Consider the following 21,850-nt stretch of genomic DNA (forward strand, 5'->3'; position numbering starts at 1 on the left):
TAAATAGGCAAATTGGAGGGAATGAAGTCAAACTTTTTGGACTGATTTAACTGAGATTGTAAAGCATTAATAACTTTATTTAAAAATTAACATAACATCAACAATCATAGAAACAGAAGAAAAGGAATAAATAGGTATATAAAAAGTAATAAATGTTCAGTTATTTTCCCACTGAAAGAGAAAACACCAAGGTCAATGGGTTTGTTTTCCTAATACTAAAACCTACTCCATTATTAACACATTAACGATTAAAAAGATCAACTAAGATAAATAAAATCACACCATTTCAAATCAGAAAGTGTAAACAGGTTGTGCTGGTTTGAAATGATGTATGTACCCTAGAAAAGCCATGTTTTAATCCTAATCCCATTTTGTAAAGGCAACCATTTCTTCTAATCCCTTATTCAGTACTGTATGTTTGAAACTGTAATTAGATCATCTCCCTAGAGATGAGTTTTAATCGAGGGTGGTTGTTAGGCTGGATTAGGTGACAACATGTCTCCATTCATTTGGGTGGGTCTTGAGAAGTTTCTGAAGTCCTATAAAAGAGGAAACATTTTGGAGAATGAGAGGGATTCTGAGAAAGCAGGACAGCACAGCCACGTGAAACACCAACCAGCAACCTTGGGAAATGAAGAAGGAAAATGCCTCCCAGGGAGCTCATAAAACAGGAAACCAGGAGAGGAAACTAGCAGATGACATCGTGTTTGCCATGTGCCCCTTCCAGATGAGAGAGAAATCCTGACCATGTTCACCATGTGCCTTTCCAGTTGAGAGAGAAATTCTGACTGTGTTCAGCATGTGCTCTTCCACTTGAGAGAGAAACCCTGAGCCTCATCGGCCTTCGTGAACCAAAGTTATCTTTCCCTGGATGCCTTAGATTGGACGTTTCCCTAGACTTGCTTCAACTGGAACATTTTCTTGGCCTTAGAACTATAAATTAGCAACTTATTAAATCCCCCCTTTTTAAAGCCATTCTGTTTCTGGTATATTGCATTCTGGCAGCTAGCAAACTAGAACACAGGTTTTATATGTTTAAAAGTTCTAGTCATGTATATCCTCAACTACAAAAGAGGAAAGAAAAAAAACCATATTCAAAAGTAGCACTTACTTTTTTAGCCCATCCAAATTTCTTAGTGTTATTTCGCAAAGGCAATGAAAGCCATCCTTCTAATCTTGACTCTATAAATAAGCAGAAGAATTAAGGAAAATAATAACAATTCTCCTAAGACAAATGAGGAAAATAAAATTTTAATATAAAATTCTCCTAATGAGGAAAACAGAATTTTAATATAAAAGTTACAAAACAAATGAAATAAGCCCTTCACTGTACACCAGGGTACAATAACACAGGATCAGTATAAGCAAGTTATGCAATGCAAAACAAAATCCAGTCTACATCACACTGGAAATAGATATTCTATAGTTTTATGGTGTCAAATATCCTGTTGATTAAATGCATGCATTTGTAAAGTTCAGCAGAAAAGTTGCAAAAAAGCAAACTCTCATCTGTACACCTGCATTAAGAACCCTTTATCTTTTTCCACTGGAAGAAGGCCTAATATAGAAACACTGCACATCTTCTCCAGAAGAAAATATTTCAAATGAGAAATTAATTGTATAGGGAAAACAAATTTTTAAAATGGCTATAATAAAATGCAATTGTTTAAATTATAGATCAAATTTGGTTAAATGGTAGCAATATAACCAAAAGATTTTTAATCTCCAAAATATAAAAAAAATCAATAAAATTTTAGTTCAACAAAGAAAACTGAATGAATCATTGGAATTTGTTTCTATAGCATTTGCTCAGTGTCTTTTAGTGAAATAAGCATTTTGGGAAGTTATTCTAATAGTAACAGTGCTACCACTTATTTCACATCTACTGTATGTCTGAATTGTGTGAGGTACCTTACCTAAATTCTCCTTGATCCTTACAATAACACCACAGAACAGGAATTAATTAATTTAGATGAGAAAGCTGAAGTCTCAAAACATCACAGAGTGATGCCACTCTCACTCCAGAGCCTTCCAGAACCTCTGATTATTAACAAAAATGCTGTCCTTACAAACAGCCCATACGTTCAATCACCTGGCACTGTTGAGATATGATCCTACATCAATTCAAGGGACTAAATCAGATGACCTCTAATGAAATGACTAAGACTAATATCTAAAATAACTTCAATTTTAACAACTTCGTAACATGTTATATCCTGACTATTTTGAAATGCAAGAAAAATATGAAATATGCTCTTGGAAATTGTGATGACAAATGTAAATAATTCTGGCTATTTTACTTTGAATTCAATTAATAAGGGGCTGAATTTTACTTTCCATTAACTGATTAGACACTGATTTCCTATGGCATTTATATTAAACATTTTTTGTACTTATTCTCATACTACCTTGTTGTTAGACTTTTTTTCATGTATTTTTCTACCTGGTTTCTTCATTTAAACTATAACCCCTTTTAGGGAAAGATCAGGCCGAATTGTTTTGCACTTCTTTCTAAGACTTAACACAATGTTGACTATGTAAGTTCAATAAAACCTTAAACACATCCTGTATCTGCTTTCCTGTACTGTCACTCTTGATATGAAACTTCAGAAAGAATTTTACTTCAGGTTGAAAATCATAAACTCTTAAGCTAACATAAGGCACTGCTCCATTCCTTGAAAGTTGGCAAAATAAATTATCTAACAATTATAATGGCAATCCAGTGTGAAAATGCTTTGAAAACAAATTCTTTGTTCATGCAGCAGTTCATTTTTAACTGAGCCTGTAGCAAGTTGTTAGAGTTAGTGAATATTAGTTAATGTTATAAGTTTTTTTTCAAAAGGACTGAAATTAGGGAGTGGGAAAAACCCCAAAGGTAATAAGATTTACAGGATATCACCTGTGCCACTAGGTTCCGATGAAATGGGTAAGTAAGGCAAGGATTCTTCTTCTGAGTCAGAATCAGAGTCAACAAGCATGTGAGAACTGGAAGGCTTAGTGGCAATATTGAGAGAAGTAGAGGAACGTTGGTAGGTGAATGACATGGATTCCATAGTGTGTGACTGAGTGATATGAACTAAACACCCAACATAAAAGGAAGTAAGAATGCAGAAAGAGGTTAGGAGAAAATAAAACAGAATTATTATAATATATAATAAGCTAAATTTTTTAAATCAAATATGTGGAGCTTTCCTTTGTTTATTTTTTAGTGAAATATTTTGTCCAAAATCAATAAATACAGTTAAGTTTAAAATGTTTGAATCCTGACTCCAAGGAATAGGTTTTTCTAAAGAAATGACAAATATTTTCTCTCAGGAGCAAAGTCAGTCATAGGGCTTAAGACACAATCAACTAATTTATTTTTAAGACAAAAGGCTTTTACTAAAATTATACACAATGGCTGAAAACAAATTTGTACCTGGAAACCCATCATCTGCCTCGGCATCGCCTGGTCCACTGCCTATGCTGGAACTATCAAGACCAATGTGCAAGGCCTGGAGTTGAGACCGCAGCTGCTCAATGTCACTGTCTTTACTGTCCAGGGTCATCTGCAGTTCTATTCGAATCTGGCTCTCCTCAGCTATTTGCTATAAGAAATTAAAGTTAAATGAACTGGATAAAACATGTCACAATTTTGCTTCTTAACTTAGTTTGATTAATAATTATTAAGGAATACTTTTGTGAAATGTTCTATAACCAATGAAATACGTAACAAGAAAATATTCTACTTCTTAAAAAGAAGTTTTCAATCTAGAATCCAAAAAATATTCTTACGGCCTGCATTTCATTCAGTTCTTTCTGATACTTGATCATCTGCTGAGTCAATTTTTCACGTTCAGATTTAAGTTCCATATGTAGCTTTCTATTCTCCTTCTCTTTTCTCCGAACATCTGTGTCACTACCACGTTTGACAGGTTCTTTTCTATTCATAATCTCAGCTAACTTATTCACAGCCTTAAAAACATAAAAATAAATAAGAAAATAAATAAAATAAATTATTTCAATGGTTTCTCAGTAACTTACCAATAGCAGATTACTCAATCACTAAGAATCTCCTTCCCTATTCACAAGGCAAAAAGGAAAACATTTAATGTATTATTTAAATAATACGCCTCCTTCATTACTCATCATCTTCAACCTTCTCACACTGACATTTATCAGGATGTCAGCAAATGGTCATTATCGACAATTTCTTAAAAGTAGAAAAAGTTATCGGCTTACAATTAAAATGAGAAGGAAATGTGATAATATATAGAAAAATTAAGAAAAACTTTAATGAACACGGAATTAAACAATGTTTAATCAAATTTTATTTCTCCCAGATAACTGATTGTTTATAACACTGAAAGATTCAGTTGCAAATGCTTCCAATCTGTAACGTGAGAAACAAAATGTAAAAGATACAAACTAAATAGCATTCAAAATCATACTTAGAATCTAATACACATACTTGAGTTTTGAGTGTTCTCTCTGTTAACAGCTGTTTCTCAAATTGTGCTTTAATAGCTGCTGCACTTATCTCTTCATCTTTCAACCTTGATAACTCTGAAACATGGAAAAATGTAAAACATATTGATAACTACAATCACTCACAAAACACCAAGTATATTAAAGATATACATAATGATACATACGCTCTTGAGCATCTTTCAGTTTGTTATTTAATTCTTCTTTCTCATTCGCAAGATTGGCAACATCACTAGTTAGTGTCCTATTTGTTTCTTCAAGCTAAGAAATGAAAGAGGAAGAATATCACATTCTAATTTACAAAATTTAAGCCATGATTAAAAGCAATAATTCAAAATGAAAACATACTAGAATGCTGCCAAAACTCTTGGTTTTCTAATTATATCTATCTCTATGCTTCTTGCTTCCATGCTACCTTACCAAACTTAACCCTTGATAAAAAAATTTTGCTAACTACAACAGACTTGGTATATACCCTGGGAAGCCAACAAAATGCCCTTCTCTCATAAACCCTTAGCAGTTATCTTTAATGAGAAAAAAATCAAATACTGTAATAAAGCCCTGTATGCCCAATATGCAAAGTAAACTCACTTTGACACTGTCAATTTCTTTTAAAATATTGTTTTACAATAAAAAAGTTTTATTGATGAAGTTGATACTCCTTTGTGTTCCCTCCAAATCCTATTGCCATTCTTCTTTCCTGAAGAAACTTTTATTATGAATTATGTATTCATCCTTCCCATCCATGATTTTGTACTTTTACTATATACATACGAAATCACACATTGAACACAATAGGTTTTCTGTGAATTAAAATTTTCCATAAATAGCATCAGACTGCGTTTATCTCTCTGTAATTTCTTTTATCCCACATTATGTTAAGAATTACCCTTGCTGATAGACACAAAGATCTAACTAGTTCATTTCAATTGATGTACTATAGTTCCATCTCTTGCCATATTTAATTTATCCATTCATCAATCTATTAACAGACAAGTTTTTGCTGTTACAAACATTTAAGCTACTACGAGTATCATGCTTGAGTTTCTCTAGCACTTTTATCTTAAAGTAGGATTTCTTTAGACTGGATTAAATCAGTATTTAAAATTTACTGGAAATTGCCATGGTGTACTATACTATATTAAATTCCCACTTTCCGTAGTAGCACATAACACTTTTCCAGACATCCTTCAAACATCTCAAATCGTCAGATACTAAATTTTTGCCAATGTAATGGGTATAAGGTGGTACTTCAAAGTCATTTTATCCAAGCTTTTGCTGTGTAGAGTTGAAAAGTTAAGCCCTGGTGCTAATATTTAAATTTTCTTTTAAAAATTGTCTTTTTTGAGGGCGAGTGGGGGGCAATTTTTCTTTTGCATTATTTAACTTTTTCTTACTGGGTTTTTGTTTTTGTTTTTGCATGGGCAGGCACCAGGAATCTAACCCAGGTCTCTGGCATGGCAGGCAAGAATTCTGCCACTGAGCCACCGCTGCACTGTCCTAAATTTTTATTTAGACAGAACCCAAATCTCTTCAATATTCTTTCAACCCATAAACAGTTTATGTCTTTTTGTTCTTTTTTTTGTTCTTTTTATGTTATTATCACATCTTATAGTTTTTCCCAATCCCTTTTGTTGCTACTATGAGGGGGATGATTTACTTATAACACTATATATATATTTTTTTGCACAGGAATATTATATTTATTTTCACATAGTGATTTTATGTCCAGTAACATTATTGACCTATTTCAGAAGTTTATAATCATGCTTCCCCATTAACTATGGTATTGAACATTGGTTTTGCTGGATACCAAGTTATGGAAGTTTCCTCCTATTTCTAGCTCCCTAAAAAATTTAAACAGATATGAATGCTGCATTTCATGAAATGTTTTTCCTATGTTTATTAAGATTAACATAATATGTTTCTCCTGTATAAATTACACGATACATTTCCTCATGTTGAATCATCCTTTTCAATAAAATAATGACTAACCTCAGAATGACAATGGTAACATTAAAATTCTTAAGAAAGAAACAAATCCATTTGAAAGTCTTCTGACAATCAAAGTTGTAGGGCTAGGAAAAAAAATTTATAATGACTAACAAACCCAACTATTTGATATTTTACTTTTCTTTGAAATTTTTATTGTAATTTTCACCAATTTCTATATAACTGACAATCTTATGGTAGTTTCAAGATTCTTTTGGACTAAGCATTTTGTAAACAGAAAAAGAAATGGCTTAAAATGTTTTCTGCTTTTGTTATTCTCACACTTAGTCCTTTAACCTTCAATTTACTTATAGGTGAAGCCATCAGAAATAGTTCCTTTTTGAGCTAACACAAGAACAACACTGAGAAGATGATGGTTAACTGGATGAAAAATCCTGTAGCTAGCCCATATGATTTTTCATTTAGATTGGTAAAACGTTTTTAGTGCTTCTATAAAGATTTATAGTAAAATAATTTAATTGTAATTTTAAAAGCACCAAGAATTTTACTCACAGATGCAATTGTAGCATCTTTTTCAGTAAGCTCCTGTTTATGTCTAGCCATCATCTCTTTAATCTCCAGCTCTTTCATGATTTTCTCTTTCTCTAAGTCAGAATATTGTTCTTCAGCAATTGAACGAGCCAGCTGCTCAGAATCTGCTTTGGTCAAGGTGATCTCCAGTTGGGCAGCCAAGGAGTCCCTATATTTTAAAGATAATTAATTTTAATTTTCAATTTTCACCATGAAATCAAAGTTTTCTCTAATTCACTTCAATAACAAATATTCATTTGCTGCATACCAGGTATTGTTCTAAGAACAAGATATGTATTTTTAAACAAAAAACACAGGGTCATGTCCTTACCTTTCATCCTGTAATTCTTGTTTCTTCTGCTGTAAATCTTTACAAAGTTTGGTCTTTTCTTCACATTCTTCTTTAAGTTCCCTAACCTGAGTTTTATAGAGGGTCTAAATAGCAAAATAAAATAAATGTAAAACAGTATCATCATCAGGAATACTATTTTTTATATTCAAAACCTATCAAGACAAAAAAATAAAGTTAAATGTTTTCTTAAAATTGAGCTCCTGAGCAAATAGTTAAACGACCTTTTTTTTTTTTTGGAATAATCAACTGATTAACTCAAGTTCACCTAATAATACAGAAGATTTTTGAAAAATCTTTTAAAAAATAAATGTTTTTGACAAGACCATTTTCAACTGGAGATCACAGTGAGGTTTCTTAATGAATGGCACAATGATAAAGATGGATGAAGAAGCAAGGAAAAATATTAATTTAGACAAAATTTTGGTGGCTTAAATCAATGCAACAGAGGTGACAGTTTCTACTTCATATTTTAAAACTGATTTCAAAAAAGTACAAATGTGAAAATAACAATTTTGTTACAATTTTATTTCTTTCGTTATCAAAATATATTCTTCCTCAATAAACAATGCTTAATAAACTTTATAAGGAATAGATATGCACAGACTTATTTTTCTACCAATGATAATGAATTTCTGTTAAACAATCAATACTCTTTTGCCCAGCTGCTCTTTTTTAAATGAACTATGTGGTACAAAATGTTCCATCCAGAGCTCTGGTATTTATGGTATGAAACTGTTTTAAGGACAATAGAAAATGCAACATAATACTTCTTTTTTTCCGGGGGGGGGGGGGGGGGGGGGTGGTTTAGGAGTGGGAGTAGGTTGTTTCATATTAAATGATGAATTGATAAATGTTTGGGGAAAAAAGTTTGCCATTTACTTGGGGCTTTTAATGTAGAAGAAAAGTTCAGTTTGAAACTGAACTTTTTGTGAGTTAGTAGTCTTTTGTCCTGAGAGTAATTGGAAAGTTTTTTCAAAAGCCTAGTTCAGTGGTTCCAAATGTAAATCTGTGGACCAACACATCAAAATTACTTAGTGAGTTTAAAACTACATAAAACAAAAAGAAATGTTCTCTGGCTCAAGTTTCAGAGATTCCAATTTGCTAATGCTGGTTGAAGGCCTAGGAAGAAGGATATTTTAAAAAAGCTTCTCCAATAACTTTGATGCATAAGTCTGACTTAAGATTCATTCTGGTTCCGCAGCCAGAAAAACATACTCTATAAATATAGTAATTTTCAAATTAATGCATCTGGCACTTACTGAGAAATACTGCTCAGCTTCAAGCTGATCTTGGAGCTCTTTCATTTGTCCATCTGCATCCTGACGTTCTCTGTTGGAGACATTGAAAAAAAAGACTTAAATAAATTTTACAGAAAATAAACCAGCAGTTCTCTCCAAGTGTGGTCTGGGTAACCCTTTCAAAGAATTCATGAGGTCAAATCATTTACATAAATATAAAATCTCTGGGGCTTTTGATAATTTGTAAGTTAGAGTATAAATAGGTGCTGAGATGACAAAGGCTTGTTAACAAACAAAACTGAGTCTTAAACACATGTTCTATGCTGTCTCAAGTGTAATGATTAGGAGGGAGAGGCATAAGGGAAGACATACAGTGCTGAAGTTTATGTCTAGATAAGGATGGTGATGACACAGGTTTGTTCACTTTGTAAAAATTCACTGAGCTCCACACCTATGATTTGTCTGTTTTTCTGTATCATGTTAATCCTCAATAAAGAAATAAAATAACATAACATACAACATAATATACTATAAAATAAAATAATCAGAGGGTGGTACGACGGTGGCTCAGTGGCAGAATTCTCAACTGCCATGCCAGAGACTGGGGTCCTATTCCCGGTGCCTGCCCATGCAAAAAATAAATAAACAAAAATAAAATAAAACAAACAGAAAGAAACAAACCTTACAACCCATTTCAAAAGCTGGGCTGATACGATAAATTAACTTCCATGCTTATTAAAAAAATAAAAATTACCATTATTCTAAATCAAAGTTAAGGGAAGAAGGCAAGCTGGAAAACATAATCTATGTAAACAATTAAAAGCCAAAAAACAAAGAAACAAAAACAACATAAAATCTATCCAACCCTATACACATTTGTACAGATGTATAGGTACAGGCATAGAAAAGGGACAAATAAACAATAAACTCTCAAGAGATGTTACCTCTAGAGAGAAAAACCATGCCTGCATACATATAAGGGAACTTGCATTGTTTCTTTTTATTTATTTTTATTTTTACTTTTTTCTCTTTATTTTTTTACCAAGTTTCTTCAGAGAAAATATGTGAATACTTGGGTATTTTTAAAATGTACATGGTTAGAAAGACACAAAGAGATCAAATAATTTAATCACGCTATCTTTCAGTTTGTACATTATGTACATTTGTATTCAACTGCAAAAACCTAACATCTATGGGCGGGCCACGGTGGCTCAGCAGGCAAGAATGCTTGCCTGCCATGCCCGAGGACCCGGGTTCGATTCCCGGTGCCTGCCCATGTAAAAAAAAACCTAACATTTATAAGGAAAAAATACTTTACAGAAAGAACCACATAATACAAGCAAACAATAGCCAGAACAGCAAAGAAGGAATTGTAATAAAAGTAGCAATCTCCTTATCTATACTTTCCACCCTCACACCACATCACCCCCATTTCTACTCCCCTAGAGGAAATCATTTTGATTAATTTCCATATTTCCACGGTTACCATCATATCTCAGGTATTTCTTGAAGTATAAAGTTTAGACATAACTCCAGAATTCCCTTCTGCCAGACTTGATAATTTAGCTCTTACCATCTCTGACTTCTCTCCAAATCCTAATATATCTACATCAGTAGTCTAAGCTATATAATTATACCACCATTTCCTATTGCAGATTTTTAGATGAGATTTGTAACACTCCTCTTCTTTTTCCTTTGTGTTTTGAAGTTTCTTGAGCACAAGTGTAGATGTGGGTCTTTTCATTCATTCTGCAGGGTCCCCTCAATCTAAAGACTTACCTATGAGAAATTCTTTTCTATTATTCATTAATTTCTTCCCTTGATTTTTTGTTGTCTCTGGAATTTTTATTAGCCTGGACAGTCTACTCTGTATATCTCATTTTTCTCTCATGTTTTCCATGTCAGAGACCTCTTGTTCTACATTTTGTGAATTTTATTTTTACTTTTTCATTAAATCCTTCTAATATATTTAAATTGGAAGTGGTTTTTAATCTTTAAGAGCTCTTTCCTGTTCTGGCTATCCTTTTTACATTGCATCTGGTTCTTTGACCAATACTAATTAGTACTAGTAGAGGTTTTTTTTGTTTGTATTTTTATGTTTATAAACTTCTGTTCTGGTCTGTGATAGATATTTCCTCTGGGAATACTTTTTTTCCCCCTTTTATATTGCAGGCTTTCCTCAAATGTCTAGTGACATCTGGCCATTCATTTACAAAGTAAGCAAGGGAGATTTTAATCGTTATGCATGTGGGAGAGGTTTTCAAACCGGCAAGCTTCAGTTTAAGAAAGGAGACTAAAAAGTCAACATTAAGCATGAAGACCTCTAAATGCCAGAATGCAGGTGGCTTTACTCTGAGCTGCTGACTCAATTTCTTTAGAGGGGAATACTCTGGTAGAAACCATTTGTGATAGGTGCCTAGCCATAGACATTTCTAGAAGGGGTGGCAGTAGAGTATGATTGACAGACTGTTCCATTTACAAATCCATTTTCAGCATTACATCCAGCCCCTCTGGAGGTCTGACACACAAATGTGTTTTTTGCCCCCTCATGTACATCCTACTTTATATATATATACTGTTGGCTGTTGTTTCTTCTGCTGTACTTAATCAGATACTAAGTTTCCATCCATTTGACATTATCTCATTTGCTAAAGGACCTCCAACCCATTCTCATTCTTGCTGTGGGTTTATACATGTTAATAATGCTTTAATTAGAGTTGTACTGGCATCTTGGAAAGAAGAAGATATATATCTTTTGGCCATTTATAAATAGAAACCTATATAGTACTTCTTACATAAATTTCCATTGCATGTATCACTTTTTACCTTGCATTCCAATTATTTATGTACCCGTCTTACCTCCCCCTAATGAACATTTTCTGATAAAATGGTAGCAAACATTTTAAGGGTAGGAAGTAGATATGATTCTCTTTACATCTCCCTAATGACTACTGCAATACCTTCCATATAATAAGTAAATATTCATTCATGCAACATTTACTGGGAATGTACTATGTACAAAATACTAATGTAGCAAAATACAGATAAAATGATTCTTGCCCTTCAATGAGGTTATAATCTATGAGGTGGTTAAGATAAAAAACAGACCCATGTGCACTTATAAAGAAAATAAGTATTATAAATTAGGTATATACAAAATTCTTAGAACAGAGGAGGAAACACAATATAGACTTTAAACTAGCTCTTGCTTTCATACAAATACATATGAAGAGCATTTTGTCAAGTGGTTTTTAAAGCTGTGGACACTACAACCTAAGATACATAGAAGTGCCTTTATGAAAGCTGTAAACTTGCTGAAAACTTTTTAAAAAGGCTTTTTACAGAAAGTTTTTCTGAATGTGGAATCCAGAAGAGTTGAATCAGGGACTTTCCAAGTAAATGAAGCTGTAAGACATACCTCTAGAGTTGTTAATGGCCAAGTTTTGGTTAAACTAAAGAACTAACCTAAAATGAGGCAGAATAAAGCTAATGTGCAGAAAATAAAAACAAAGATAAGACAAAGACATCTGAATACTGTTTCAGTTCTGGTTCTAAATTTAAAATTTTAAAAATTGAGCTGTATTCCCTGTTCTTTCTGTAAAGTGTTTCTCTAATACAGTGTTGTCCAAAATAGTTTTCTAGGATGATGAAAATATTCTGTATTTCCACTACCAGACATATGATAGCCATTAGCTACATGTGCCTACTGAATGTGCAATGTGACTAGCGTGACTGCGCAGTGTGTTTTTAATTCTAATTAAATTTAAATTTAAAAAGGTATGTGGCCATTGACTACAACAGTGCAGTTCCATAAATATCCTTTCAATAAATTTCCTTAATGTTTAAATTTGAATTGTACTTGTATCATTTTCCACCAAAAAAGAATACTAATATCTCTGGTTATATTGTTCATGTCCAGAGTATAAACTCTTCAGTAGAGTATACTGAAGGTATACCAGAGACTTCAGTATACTTCCTCAAGTTTAGAGAGTCTAGGCTTACCCTAGTGATAGCAAGCAATAAATCAGCAAAAAGAACAAGGTCCACTTTGAATATTATGAACAACCTTTCGGAGGTAGTGTTTGTCAATCTTACTGATGTGTTTCAGGTTTGTAAAAAGCAGGCAATTAGCAGTGATAATTGTAGAGGAGTCTTAGCAGTAGTAGTAGGACTAGTAAAGTCATAATAATAGTAGCGGCAGTAATAGTACCTAACCTTTATTGTGTGCTAGATGCTCTAAATAAATGTATTATCTTTTACACAAAATCCTTAATAAGGAGCTATTCATTCTTCCTTCTGCAAGTGATAAGAGGCTCAGAGAGGTTAAACACTTTGGCCAATGCTGAACATCTAGTAAGTAAAGGAACTGGTATTCAAACCTCAGTCTTCTGACTCCAAAGCCTATACTCCTTCATTCTACAACACTGCCTCGTTCCAAATAAGTAGGATCCAAAACATCCTTTGGTCATGGTTGGGAAGAAATAATTATACTATTAAAAGACTGAATATGTCAAACTTTAACCGTACTATATATTTTAACTGTATTTTCAACAATGTTTTCCATTTTCTGAGTAAATAGAGTGCTATAGTATATCCTATAAAATGGTTAATAATTTATATGGTATTTGCTTCACAGACAACCACTTCTAAATATCAGAAACTAAAGGAATAAACCATGCAGGGACAATAAGCTCGAGTAACAATCCTGATGAAAAATCTTAAGAACAGGAATGAAAACCCAGACATCTTCTGCTCCAGTAGTTTTTCTATCACTATAATAAGGTGGCAGCAATAAAGCATTGTTGGGGAAGCAAATATCTTCTTAAAGGACAACAGTAGCACTCAATATGTTTCTTGTATAGAAAGGGAAAAAATGGTCAAAGAAAATTCCTAGATAAACCCAAATTAAAATAATTTACACACACATAATAGTGCATATTAGTAAAATTTTCTCTTGACCACTTAACTTGTTTTCATTTATTGTTTTTGCTTTGTTTTTCCAAAACGAAATATTTTACTCTTCCAAGCTCAGGTAAAATGGTCAAAGAAAATTTCCAGATAAACCAAAATAAAAAAAATTTACACATGCATAATAATAAAATTTTCTCTTCAACCAGTTAACTTACTTTCGAAGTTCAGCATTTTGTTTTTCCAAGCTCATTTTCATTTCCATGAGATGATTATTTTCTTGTTTTAATTGCTTTTCTGACATTTTTAATGTGTTAACTTGCTGTGTTTGCATCTTCAAGTCATTTTGTGTAAGACAGCGCTTCTGAGTTTCCTGCTCTATTTTTAATGTCAAGTTTCTAACCTAAAAAATAAATTGGGCACTTAATACGTATGGTAGTTATTTTGATTTTTCTTATTAATGAAGCTAGAAGCAAACATGGTTATGTAAAATAGATTTTGCCCTCAAGCAGTTATTAAATATGTACTTCATCACTTCTTGACCTTTTAGGTAAGATCAAAAGTAAATATACATTTTACAGTAAATTTTTCTTCTGTATTTCTGAGAGTGTTAAGAATATATTTTAAAAATAAAATAAAACTAAAAGGTGATTCATTTAGTTTATCACCTTAAATAGTTTCTAGAATACTATTTTGTACAAAATATTTTATAATTTTGAAACCATCATTGGACCTTTACAAATACAGCTTATTATTAATTCATAAAGCAATCTAATACTATTTGTTAGTAAATGTCTTACATCCTCATTGAGCACATCTTTCTGTTTAAGAAGCTCATTTATTTTCTGCTGTGACTGCTTGAGGTCACAGTCTAATATAGAGCATCTTTTCTCAGCTTCCAGCAACAGGTTCTCCACTTTTTGTTTTAAGGTCCTTTCCTCTAAAAGCTTCTTCTCCATTTCTATAGCAACAAAAGTAGATATAACCATGAATTCACAAACAAAAGAAGCATATCAAATACATGACACAGAACTAATAAAAGTGATAGTAAAATGGTGCTGTGTTAAAATATTTTTGTTAATTCCTAATTTAATATTTTAATCACTTTTCTCAACGCATTTGAAATGTCAAGAATTTCAGGCTTTAAAATTAGAAGTTTTATTTATAGGGTACAAAATTCTATGACACTTTAAATATTACATTTGTTCTAATGGAAGCAAGAGAGTTCTGCCTTTATTTATAGTTGTATAAGATGTTATGTCTTTTAAATGATTTGTTTCCCTGCTACTCTGTGTCTCTCAGTGTTACTATTACCTTAAAACATTCCAGGCAGATTCTCTGATTTTCACAGTTCTTTCCAAATTAACAGATTATTTATGCAGATGTTAGAAATTACCTGTTAGGGAGGTGATAAAGGACAGGACTTTGGAACAAAATTGCCTGAGTTTAAATCCTGGCTTTGGCACTTACTGGTTATTTGAACTTGGGCTGTTAATTAACCTCTCCGGGCCTCCGATTCCTCATCTCCAAAATAAGGATAACAGTGCCTACCCTTTCCTTATAAGAATGCTATGAAGACTATGAGTTAATCTATGCGTAGCAGTTAAATGGCTGGCATATGGCAACTACCTGATTAGTACTCATCATTTAAAGAATTTTTAATGATCTAAGAAAATACTCACAGTATTGTTGTGGAAAAACAAAACTATTCTCTATATACTAAAATAACTAACATTTTTAATATTTTACATGTATTAAAAACTATATGTATTTAAACTATATGTATGTAAAACTATATGTATGTAAAAACTAAATATATTTACATGTATTGAAAACTATACTTGGTTTTCACAACAAACCTATGATTCTTCCAACTTTAGATCTGGATTTGACTATCATATGTAATATTTCAAAGTTTTGTATATATTTATGACTAAAATATGGAAATCATCATCTCTCTTATAAGAAATATTTTGGAAAAAAATGGCAGTCATTATACTTAATTGGTTCAGCTTCAACAATTCAGAGAATACCCTACAAACAAATGTGCTCATTATTTTAAAAAAAGTCACCATAATGGTACAGAAAATAAAATGAGGCATGAGGGAATTATTGAGGTGATAGAAATATTCTGTATCTTATTTTGGAAGGTGGTTGAATAACTGTACTACAAATGTCAAAACTTTTTGCATTTTACAGCAAATAAATTGTATCTCAATAAAAGGAAAATCCAACATTGTTCTCTAGGCAGAGAACAAAAAAACATGGTCTATTAGCTTCCTCTCTTCCAACTGGATTTTTCTAAATAAAAGCAAACATTTTTCATCTTCTATCACCCTGAATGAGTGCCTTAAACTAAACTGATTTTAACAAAAATATTTCCTTTTAACCACCTGCAGTAATTAAAAGGATTTTTTTCTTTGCTAAGTTATTCCCAAATGTTATGCTTCAGTATAAAACACAATTTCTCTTCAAAAATTTTATGAACATTTCACAAGCATACTTTAATGTACTGATTTCCTTTGGAATTTTGAATCTGCAATTATAAACAGTCAGTTCAGAACACAAGAAATTATGCTAAGATATTTCCAAGATATAGGCTGGTCTGTACAAAAGCTAACTGTTTTTTTTTTAAATCCTAAATTCATTAGTATTGTATGGCTTTGATGTATCAGCCTAAAATCATTATCATGCCAGAGTTCCAACTATTCAGCAAAGTGACATTCTAATTCTAGTTAGGCCACTCTTATTTTTAAAATCTCTATCTTGTATAAACCTGCAAGGTATAAGAATTTTGCAACATGACCCAATAAAGTGTGAAACTATACTAAATGCTACAAAAAGAGTATATTCCAAAAATCTGAGTAGTTATGTTTAAAACTTCATATTTTATATGACTGTAATAAGGGCTGCCATTGAAATATTTGTTTCTCTCTGATCTAAAAATCTGGGTGAACACTTTTTGTGTTTGGGCCTTAACTTATATTAGCAAGGATTGTTGCTATAAAGGAAAAAGTATATATATATATACACACACATGCAAAGTTTCCTTAATGTAGTTTTTCCTTCTAATATTTGGCAATAAAATATAAACAAATGTTTTTCAAAACCAAAGATTTGAATACAGATTCAGATTTTAGTAAAAATGCATACCTTTCATGGCTTCTGATTTAGCTTCTTCAATGGATTCATAGATCTTATTTTTATCTGCTAGCCGTGCTTTTGTGGCCTTATGTTCCGCTTCTTCTTGTTCTAAGCTCTGCTGTATCACTTTTAGTTGGTATGTCATATCTATTTCCATATTGCTCTTTTCCTATTAAGATTTATAATAGCGGCTATCAACTAAAAAGACTAGCTTATAATTTCAAATTTTTTCTAAATTGTTTTTTAAACAGACATATTAATAAGATTGTTCAATACCTTCTCTTCCCTCTTCACCAAACTTCTTATAACAGTAATCTATGTATTCTCTCTAATTCTTCATTTCCTACTCATTATTCCACTGTAACCATCCCCCACCTCAGCCATACAGTTCTGAGAACTTTTTCATCTCAATAAGGTACTATTTGCAATATCAAATTCAATAGGCATCTTAAGTCTTCATCTAACTGAAACTCACTGCTGCCCCTGGCACACCTGATACATGGTTCTCCCCATCCTCTTAATTTTTCTGTTGCTTGTGAAGTTTCCCCCAGCTTCTTCCTTAAATGCTGTTGCTACTCGGAGGTGATGTTCTTTAACCATAATGTCTCTTCTCTTTCTATATTATTATTTTTACAAACTATAAAAATATACCTAATGTTTCCCTCTTTGCATATTAAAAAAATAAGTAAAATTTTAAAATCTCAGGATCCTTTTTCCTTACCCATCCTTACTCCCCACTCAGGAGACTTGTTTTAAAAGTTGAGAATCTTTGATCCACAGAAGTCTTGTCTATTCTCAATAAATCTCCCAAATATTTTATTCTTTCCTTTCTATAGTTTATATCATGAAGATACTGCTTCTGCTTTCCAAATAGAATCTTTATTACCAAAAATGATTTTTCAAACTGCTTAATGTACCAGAGTCTAATATCTACTCATCACTGAAACATCACTGCACTACTCAATTTCTTCTCAGATGAGCTCTTTCATTTGCATGGTTGCAGCTGCTTACATACTGATAATTCAAACACTTCTAGCTTCATACTACCACAGCTAACTGCCTTGTAGATAGATATCTTAATTTAGCTGTCCCACAGGCACCTCAGTCTTCAGAAGACTAAAACAAATTTACCAGTCTCCTCTAAATGAGCTATTTCCCTTTATTCTTTATTAATGGCTCCACTATATATTTCATCACAATCTAGGAATCTATTCTCATCCTTGACTACATGCCACACCTAATCAGTCACTACGTGCTGCGGACCATCTCTCTCCAATTATTTCCTAGCTTTATCACTGTTTTATACCCTTAACCACTGCATTAGTTAAATCTCCATTATCCCTAATATGGATTTCTGCAAAAAGACTTCTGACTATGGCTTCTCTGTCTCTAGTCTTGTCATCCTCAATCCATTCTCGAAACAGTACATTGTGATCCATCGTAAATGTTCCTCTAATAAGATCATTATCTAACTTAAAACTATTCAGTTTCTAGTTTATTAGACAATGTTCTTAGTTTCTTAAGAGAGTATTCAAAATTCTGTACGATCTAGCCTCTGTCTAGCTCTGTAGCCACGTGCTTGCCACTGAATTCCTCATACTCCTCAAAAAAAAAAAAAAATTTCCTTATACTCTTACACAAGACCATACTGTGGTCTTTTGGCCCCCAGGTGTGTTTTTGTGAATCAAGTTTCATAGCCATATCATTACTTTATGTTCGCAGAGCTGAGTAGCAACACAACAGACTCTCTGGCCTGGAAAGACTAAAAATATTTACTATCTTGACAATAAACGATTAAAGTTTGCTGACCCCTGCTCTATACTCCACAAATACTGAAGAGTTTGAATTTAAATAACAGACTATGTTTGCTTGTTTGTTTTATTTTCCATTCTTTGTCACTTTGCTTGTGCTGTCCTCCCCAACTCGAATATGTCCTTTCCTTTGCCCACCATCCTGCTGGGACAGATTAGGGGGCTTGTCCTGCGCTGAGTTAGAATGATCTGTGGGCTTTATCTCTACTTTAGAAATTACTCGTTAGACTCTGAGACTGCTAAAGGCAAGGACTGCATCCTGATTGTTCTATCACACATCACACATGAAATATTTAAATGAATGAATAAATAAGGGAATGAAAATAAAATATCAACGGCAAAGATTCTAGAAATTATCCCTGACACAGTATTTTCCAAGGAAAACTACTAAACGCTAAAACTTCACAGCTTTACACTATATCACTTGTAAGGCATGAAGTAGGTGAAATTTGAGTTTTACTTGCATAGAGAGAAGCATCCTCATACACATTCTGGCAGAATCCCTTCCTTCATGAACATCTAAACATACTTAGGGTTATGGTAAGCCTTAAAATATAAATCTCTAGTCTATACTACAAAGTCTAAACATGAGAGACTCCATGAGCAATGTGAAAATACACCCCCTACTGATTTCTTATTTTAGAACAACTGCTAATCTGAAACTGTACTGTCATTTTTTACACAAAAGTATAAAGTTTAACATGTTTTACCTTTTCCAAATCAGTAAATTTCTCTTGTAATTGTCTCTTCTCCATCTCTACTTTGGCTAATACGATCTTGCCATTCTTTAAGTTTTCTTCCAGGCCAGATATTCTACCTAAAAATTACAACATTTCCTTTTAAAAACAATAAACTTAAGGTACGTATGAGTTTTTTCTTTTTTATTTCTTTTGCTGGATAGAGGCAAATGTTCAAAAAAATGATCATCGTGATGAATACACAACTATGTAATGATATTGTGAGCCACCGATTGTACACCATGTTTAGAATGCTTATATGTCAGGAATGTTTGTTTTTAAGGTTCTTAACCATAAAATAGTAAAAACAAACAAAAATAATGGAGAGGCTGGAGGGAACTGCCTGAAAATGTAGAACTTTGTTCCAGTAGCCATGTTTCTTGAGAATGGTTGAATAATGATACTTGCTGTCACAATGTTACTGTGTGATTGTGAAAACCTTGCGTCTGATGCTCCTTTTACCTACCTTGTCAACAAAGGAGTAGAACATATGGAATAAAAATAAATAACAGGAGGAACAAATGCTAAAAGAAATTTAGTTTGAAATGCTGGTGATCAATGAAAGTGAGGGGTAAGGGGTATGGTAGGTATAATCTTTTTTCTTTCCTGTGTTCGTTTTATTTCTTTTTGTATTGTCTTTTTATTTCTTTTTCTGAATTAATGCAAATGTTCTAAGAAATGATAATATGCAACTAAGTGATGATATTGTGAATTACTGCTTATACATGTTGATGTTTTATTTGGTTTCTTAATTTTTTAATTAATAAATAAATTTTAAAAACAAACAAAAAAAATGAACTCACAAAGTATATACACATTTAATTAAGAGAAAAGAATTTGGAAGTTATTTCGTACTTTGCAACTGTTATTTATGAGCAGGAGATTTACAATTGTTGGTAGAGTGCTTTACAGTTAATTCAGCAGAAACCCTTAATCTACCACCTGAGGTGTCTGATACTTAAAATATTTCACACTATTTGAAAGTCTTTATTTCATAAAATTTTCTATCAATGTATTTTTAATATTTTCCCTTTATATAACAGAGTAGTACATTCAGAAATGTGAACTCTTAGCACATTATTCATCATCTAATGTTACTTCCAGAATACAAATCATCAAGATAAATCCAAGCGCAATCTCTACTTTAATACCTTGTAAATCACTAATTATCTCTGATCCATGGGTTCGGTCCCTCCTTTCAGATTCTAGTGCTGACTGAAGATTGATAAATTCCTTTTCAAGTTTTAATTTGGCTGTCTCCAACAGACAGTTTTTATCTTGTAGATCTCTATTGTTAGTTTCCAGCTGCTGAATCTGTTTTGAACTTTCTGCCTGAGTTTTTCTTAGTCGGGTTGCAGTATCAGATTCTGTTCGCAGCAAAGCATTGGTTTCATCCAGCTGTTATTCCATTCAAAATCAAACAATAACAACAAACAAATACAGGTGTACATAATGAATATATGTCAATTTATTATCCCATTGCAATTTAAAATAAACAAAAACAAAATATTTTCATAAGGACTTCCCCCTGAAATTCAAGGAATACGGTCTTTTTGTAACACTGCCAATTAAAACTACTATTAATAGGCAGTCATGAATAAAATTCAATACATTTATTACAAATAGAGATCAACTTACTTGTCTCTGAAGTTGATTCACTTTCTCAGAGGATATTTGAGAGTTCTGATTTCTTTTTTTCATATCTTCAAGTTGATCTTTTAAGCTGTTAACTATGATAAAAAGCATTTCAGTGGCAAGTACCAAGACATACACAAACACACAGTTAATTTTTTTCTTGATAAGCATTTACTATTTTACACCACAAACCATCATTTTCCAAATTCCGCTTCTTATCTGCTTCATGATCAGCTTTTCGCTGATATTCTGCATTTTTGTGCTGAAGAAGTGCTTTTTCTCTTTCTAATTGTCTTAATGCTGATTCCACACTTTTCCTTAAGGTAACCTGAAATAATATGTAAAGTTTCATCAAAGAAAGTATGTCTAAAAGTTAAAACAAAATTAGTTATTTCAAATAGACACACACAAAAAAAAACTTTCAAAAAGAACATGTATAGCAGCATTTTTGTTAAAACTACAATTTTTAAAATGTTTTAAAACTAGCATACTGCTCTTAAATAATCAAGACCATGTTTTATTTCCTACTGAAAGTCAAACTTTCTATCACAACTAAACTATCATTATTTAATATTAACCATGGGCCTAAAATATTGTGAATAGCAATTTAGAAATAAAGAATGGTCAGTTTCTGTTTTTAAACTGTGCCATTATATTATACAATAAAATTCAATAAGTATAATACAAATGCAATTTTTGGCTTGAAATATCTACACATACTACATTAACTCAAGCTTCCAAAAACATAAAAGAATGAAGTCTATTAAAATCATGGTTAGCCTATCATTTTAGTCCTATCCAATGATACTGAAAGAGTGGGGGGTGATCTAGGTATGTGCAACTATGGTATTAACAGAACCTTGCATGTGAGGTAGACATCAAAAATTTTTACTAAAAAAAATGTTAAGAAAACAAGGAAACATACGGAGCTTTACCTCTTCTTCTAACTCCTTTGTTATTTTCTCTAGGCGAGTATTAGCAGATCTAAAGAATTTCAAAAGAAATAGTAAATAAAATAACTCTCCTAATTTACAA

At 32.2% G+C, this 21,850-nt stretch overlaps 1 protein-coding gene across 1 annotated transcript in view; it reads right to left on the reverse strand.

Annotated features, from left to right (window-relative positions):
• ROCK2 (Rho associated coiled-coil containing protein kinase 2) overlaps window positions 1–21,850 on the reverse strand; it is a 206,317-nt gene that overhangs the window by 14,720 nt on the left and 169,747 nt on the right. The window contains exons 13-28 of the mRNA XM_077153221.1: window positions 21,751–21,799; window positions 21,008–21,143; window positions 20,819–20,910; window positions 20,332–20,578; window positions 19,154–19,260; window positions 16,642–16,801; window positions 14,289–14,449; window positions 13,707–13,891; window positions 8,602–8,671; window positions 7,322–7,425; window positions 6,973–7,159; window positions 4,635–4,728; window positions 4,451–4,545; window positions 3,775–3,954; window positions 3,419–3,587; window positions 1,112–1,182 (exon numbers count right to left, since the gene is read on the reverse strand). Of these exons, the coding sequence (XP_077009336.1) occupies window positions 1,112–1,182; window positions 3,419–3,587; window positions 3,775–3,954; window positions 4,451–4,545; window positions 4,635–4,728; window positions 6,973–7,159; window positions 7,322–7,425; window positions 8,602–8,671; window positions 13,707–13,891; window positions 14,289–14,449; window positions 16,642–16,801; window positions 19,154–19,260; window positions 20,332–20,578; window positions 20,819–20,910; window positions 21,008–21,143; window positions 21,751–21,799 (2,107 nt within the window). The remainder of the gene's footprint in view (window positions 1–1,111; window positions 1,183–3,418; window positions 3,588–3,774; window positions 3,955–4,450; window positions 4,546–4,634; window positions 4,729–6,972; window positions 7,160–7,321; window positions 7,426–8,601; window positions 8,672–13,706; window positions 13,892–14,288; window positions 14,450–16,641; window positions 16,802–19,153; window positions 19,261–20,331; window positions 20,579–20,818; window positions 20,911–21,007; window positions 21,144–21,750; window positions 21,800–21,850) is intronic.

The sequence above is a fragment of the Tamandua tetradactyla genome, chromosome 3 (assembly GCF_023851605.1).
Source record: "Tamandua tetradactyla isolate mTamTet1 chromosome 3, mTamTet1.pri, whole genome shotgun sequence".
Classification (NCBI taxonomy): Eukaryota; Metazoa; Chordata; class Mammalia; order Pilosa; family Myrmecophagidae; genus Tamandua; species Tamandua tetradactyla.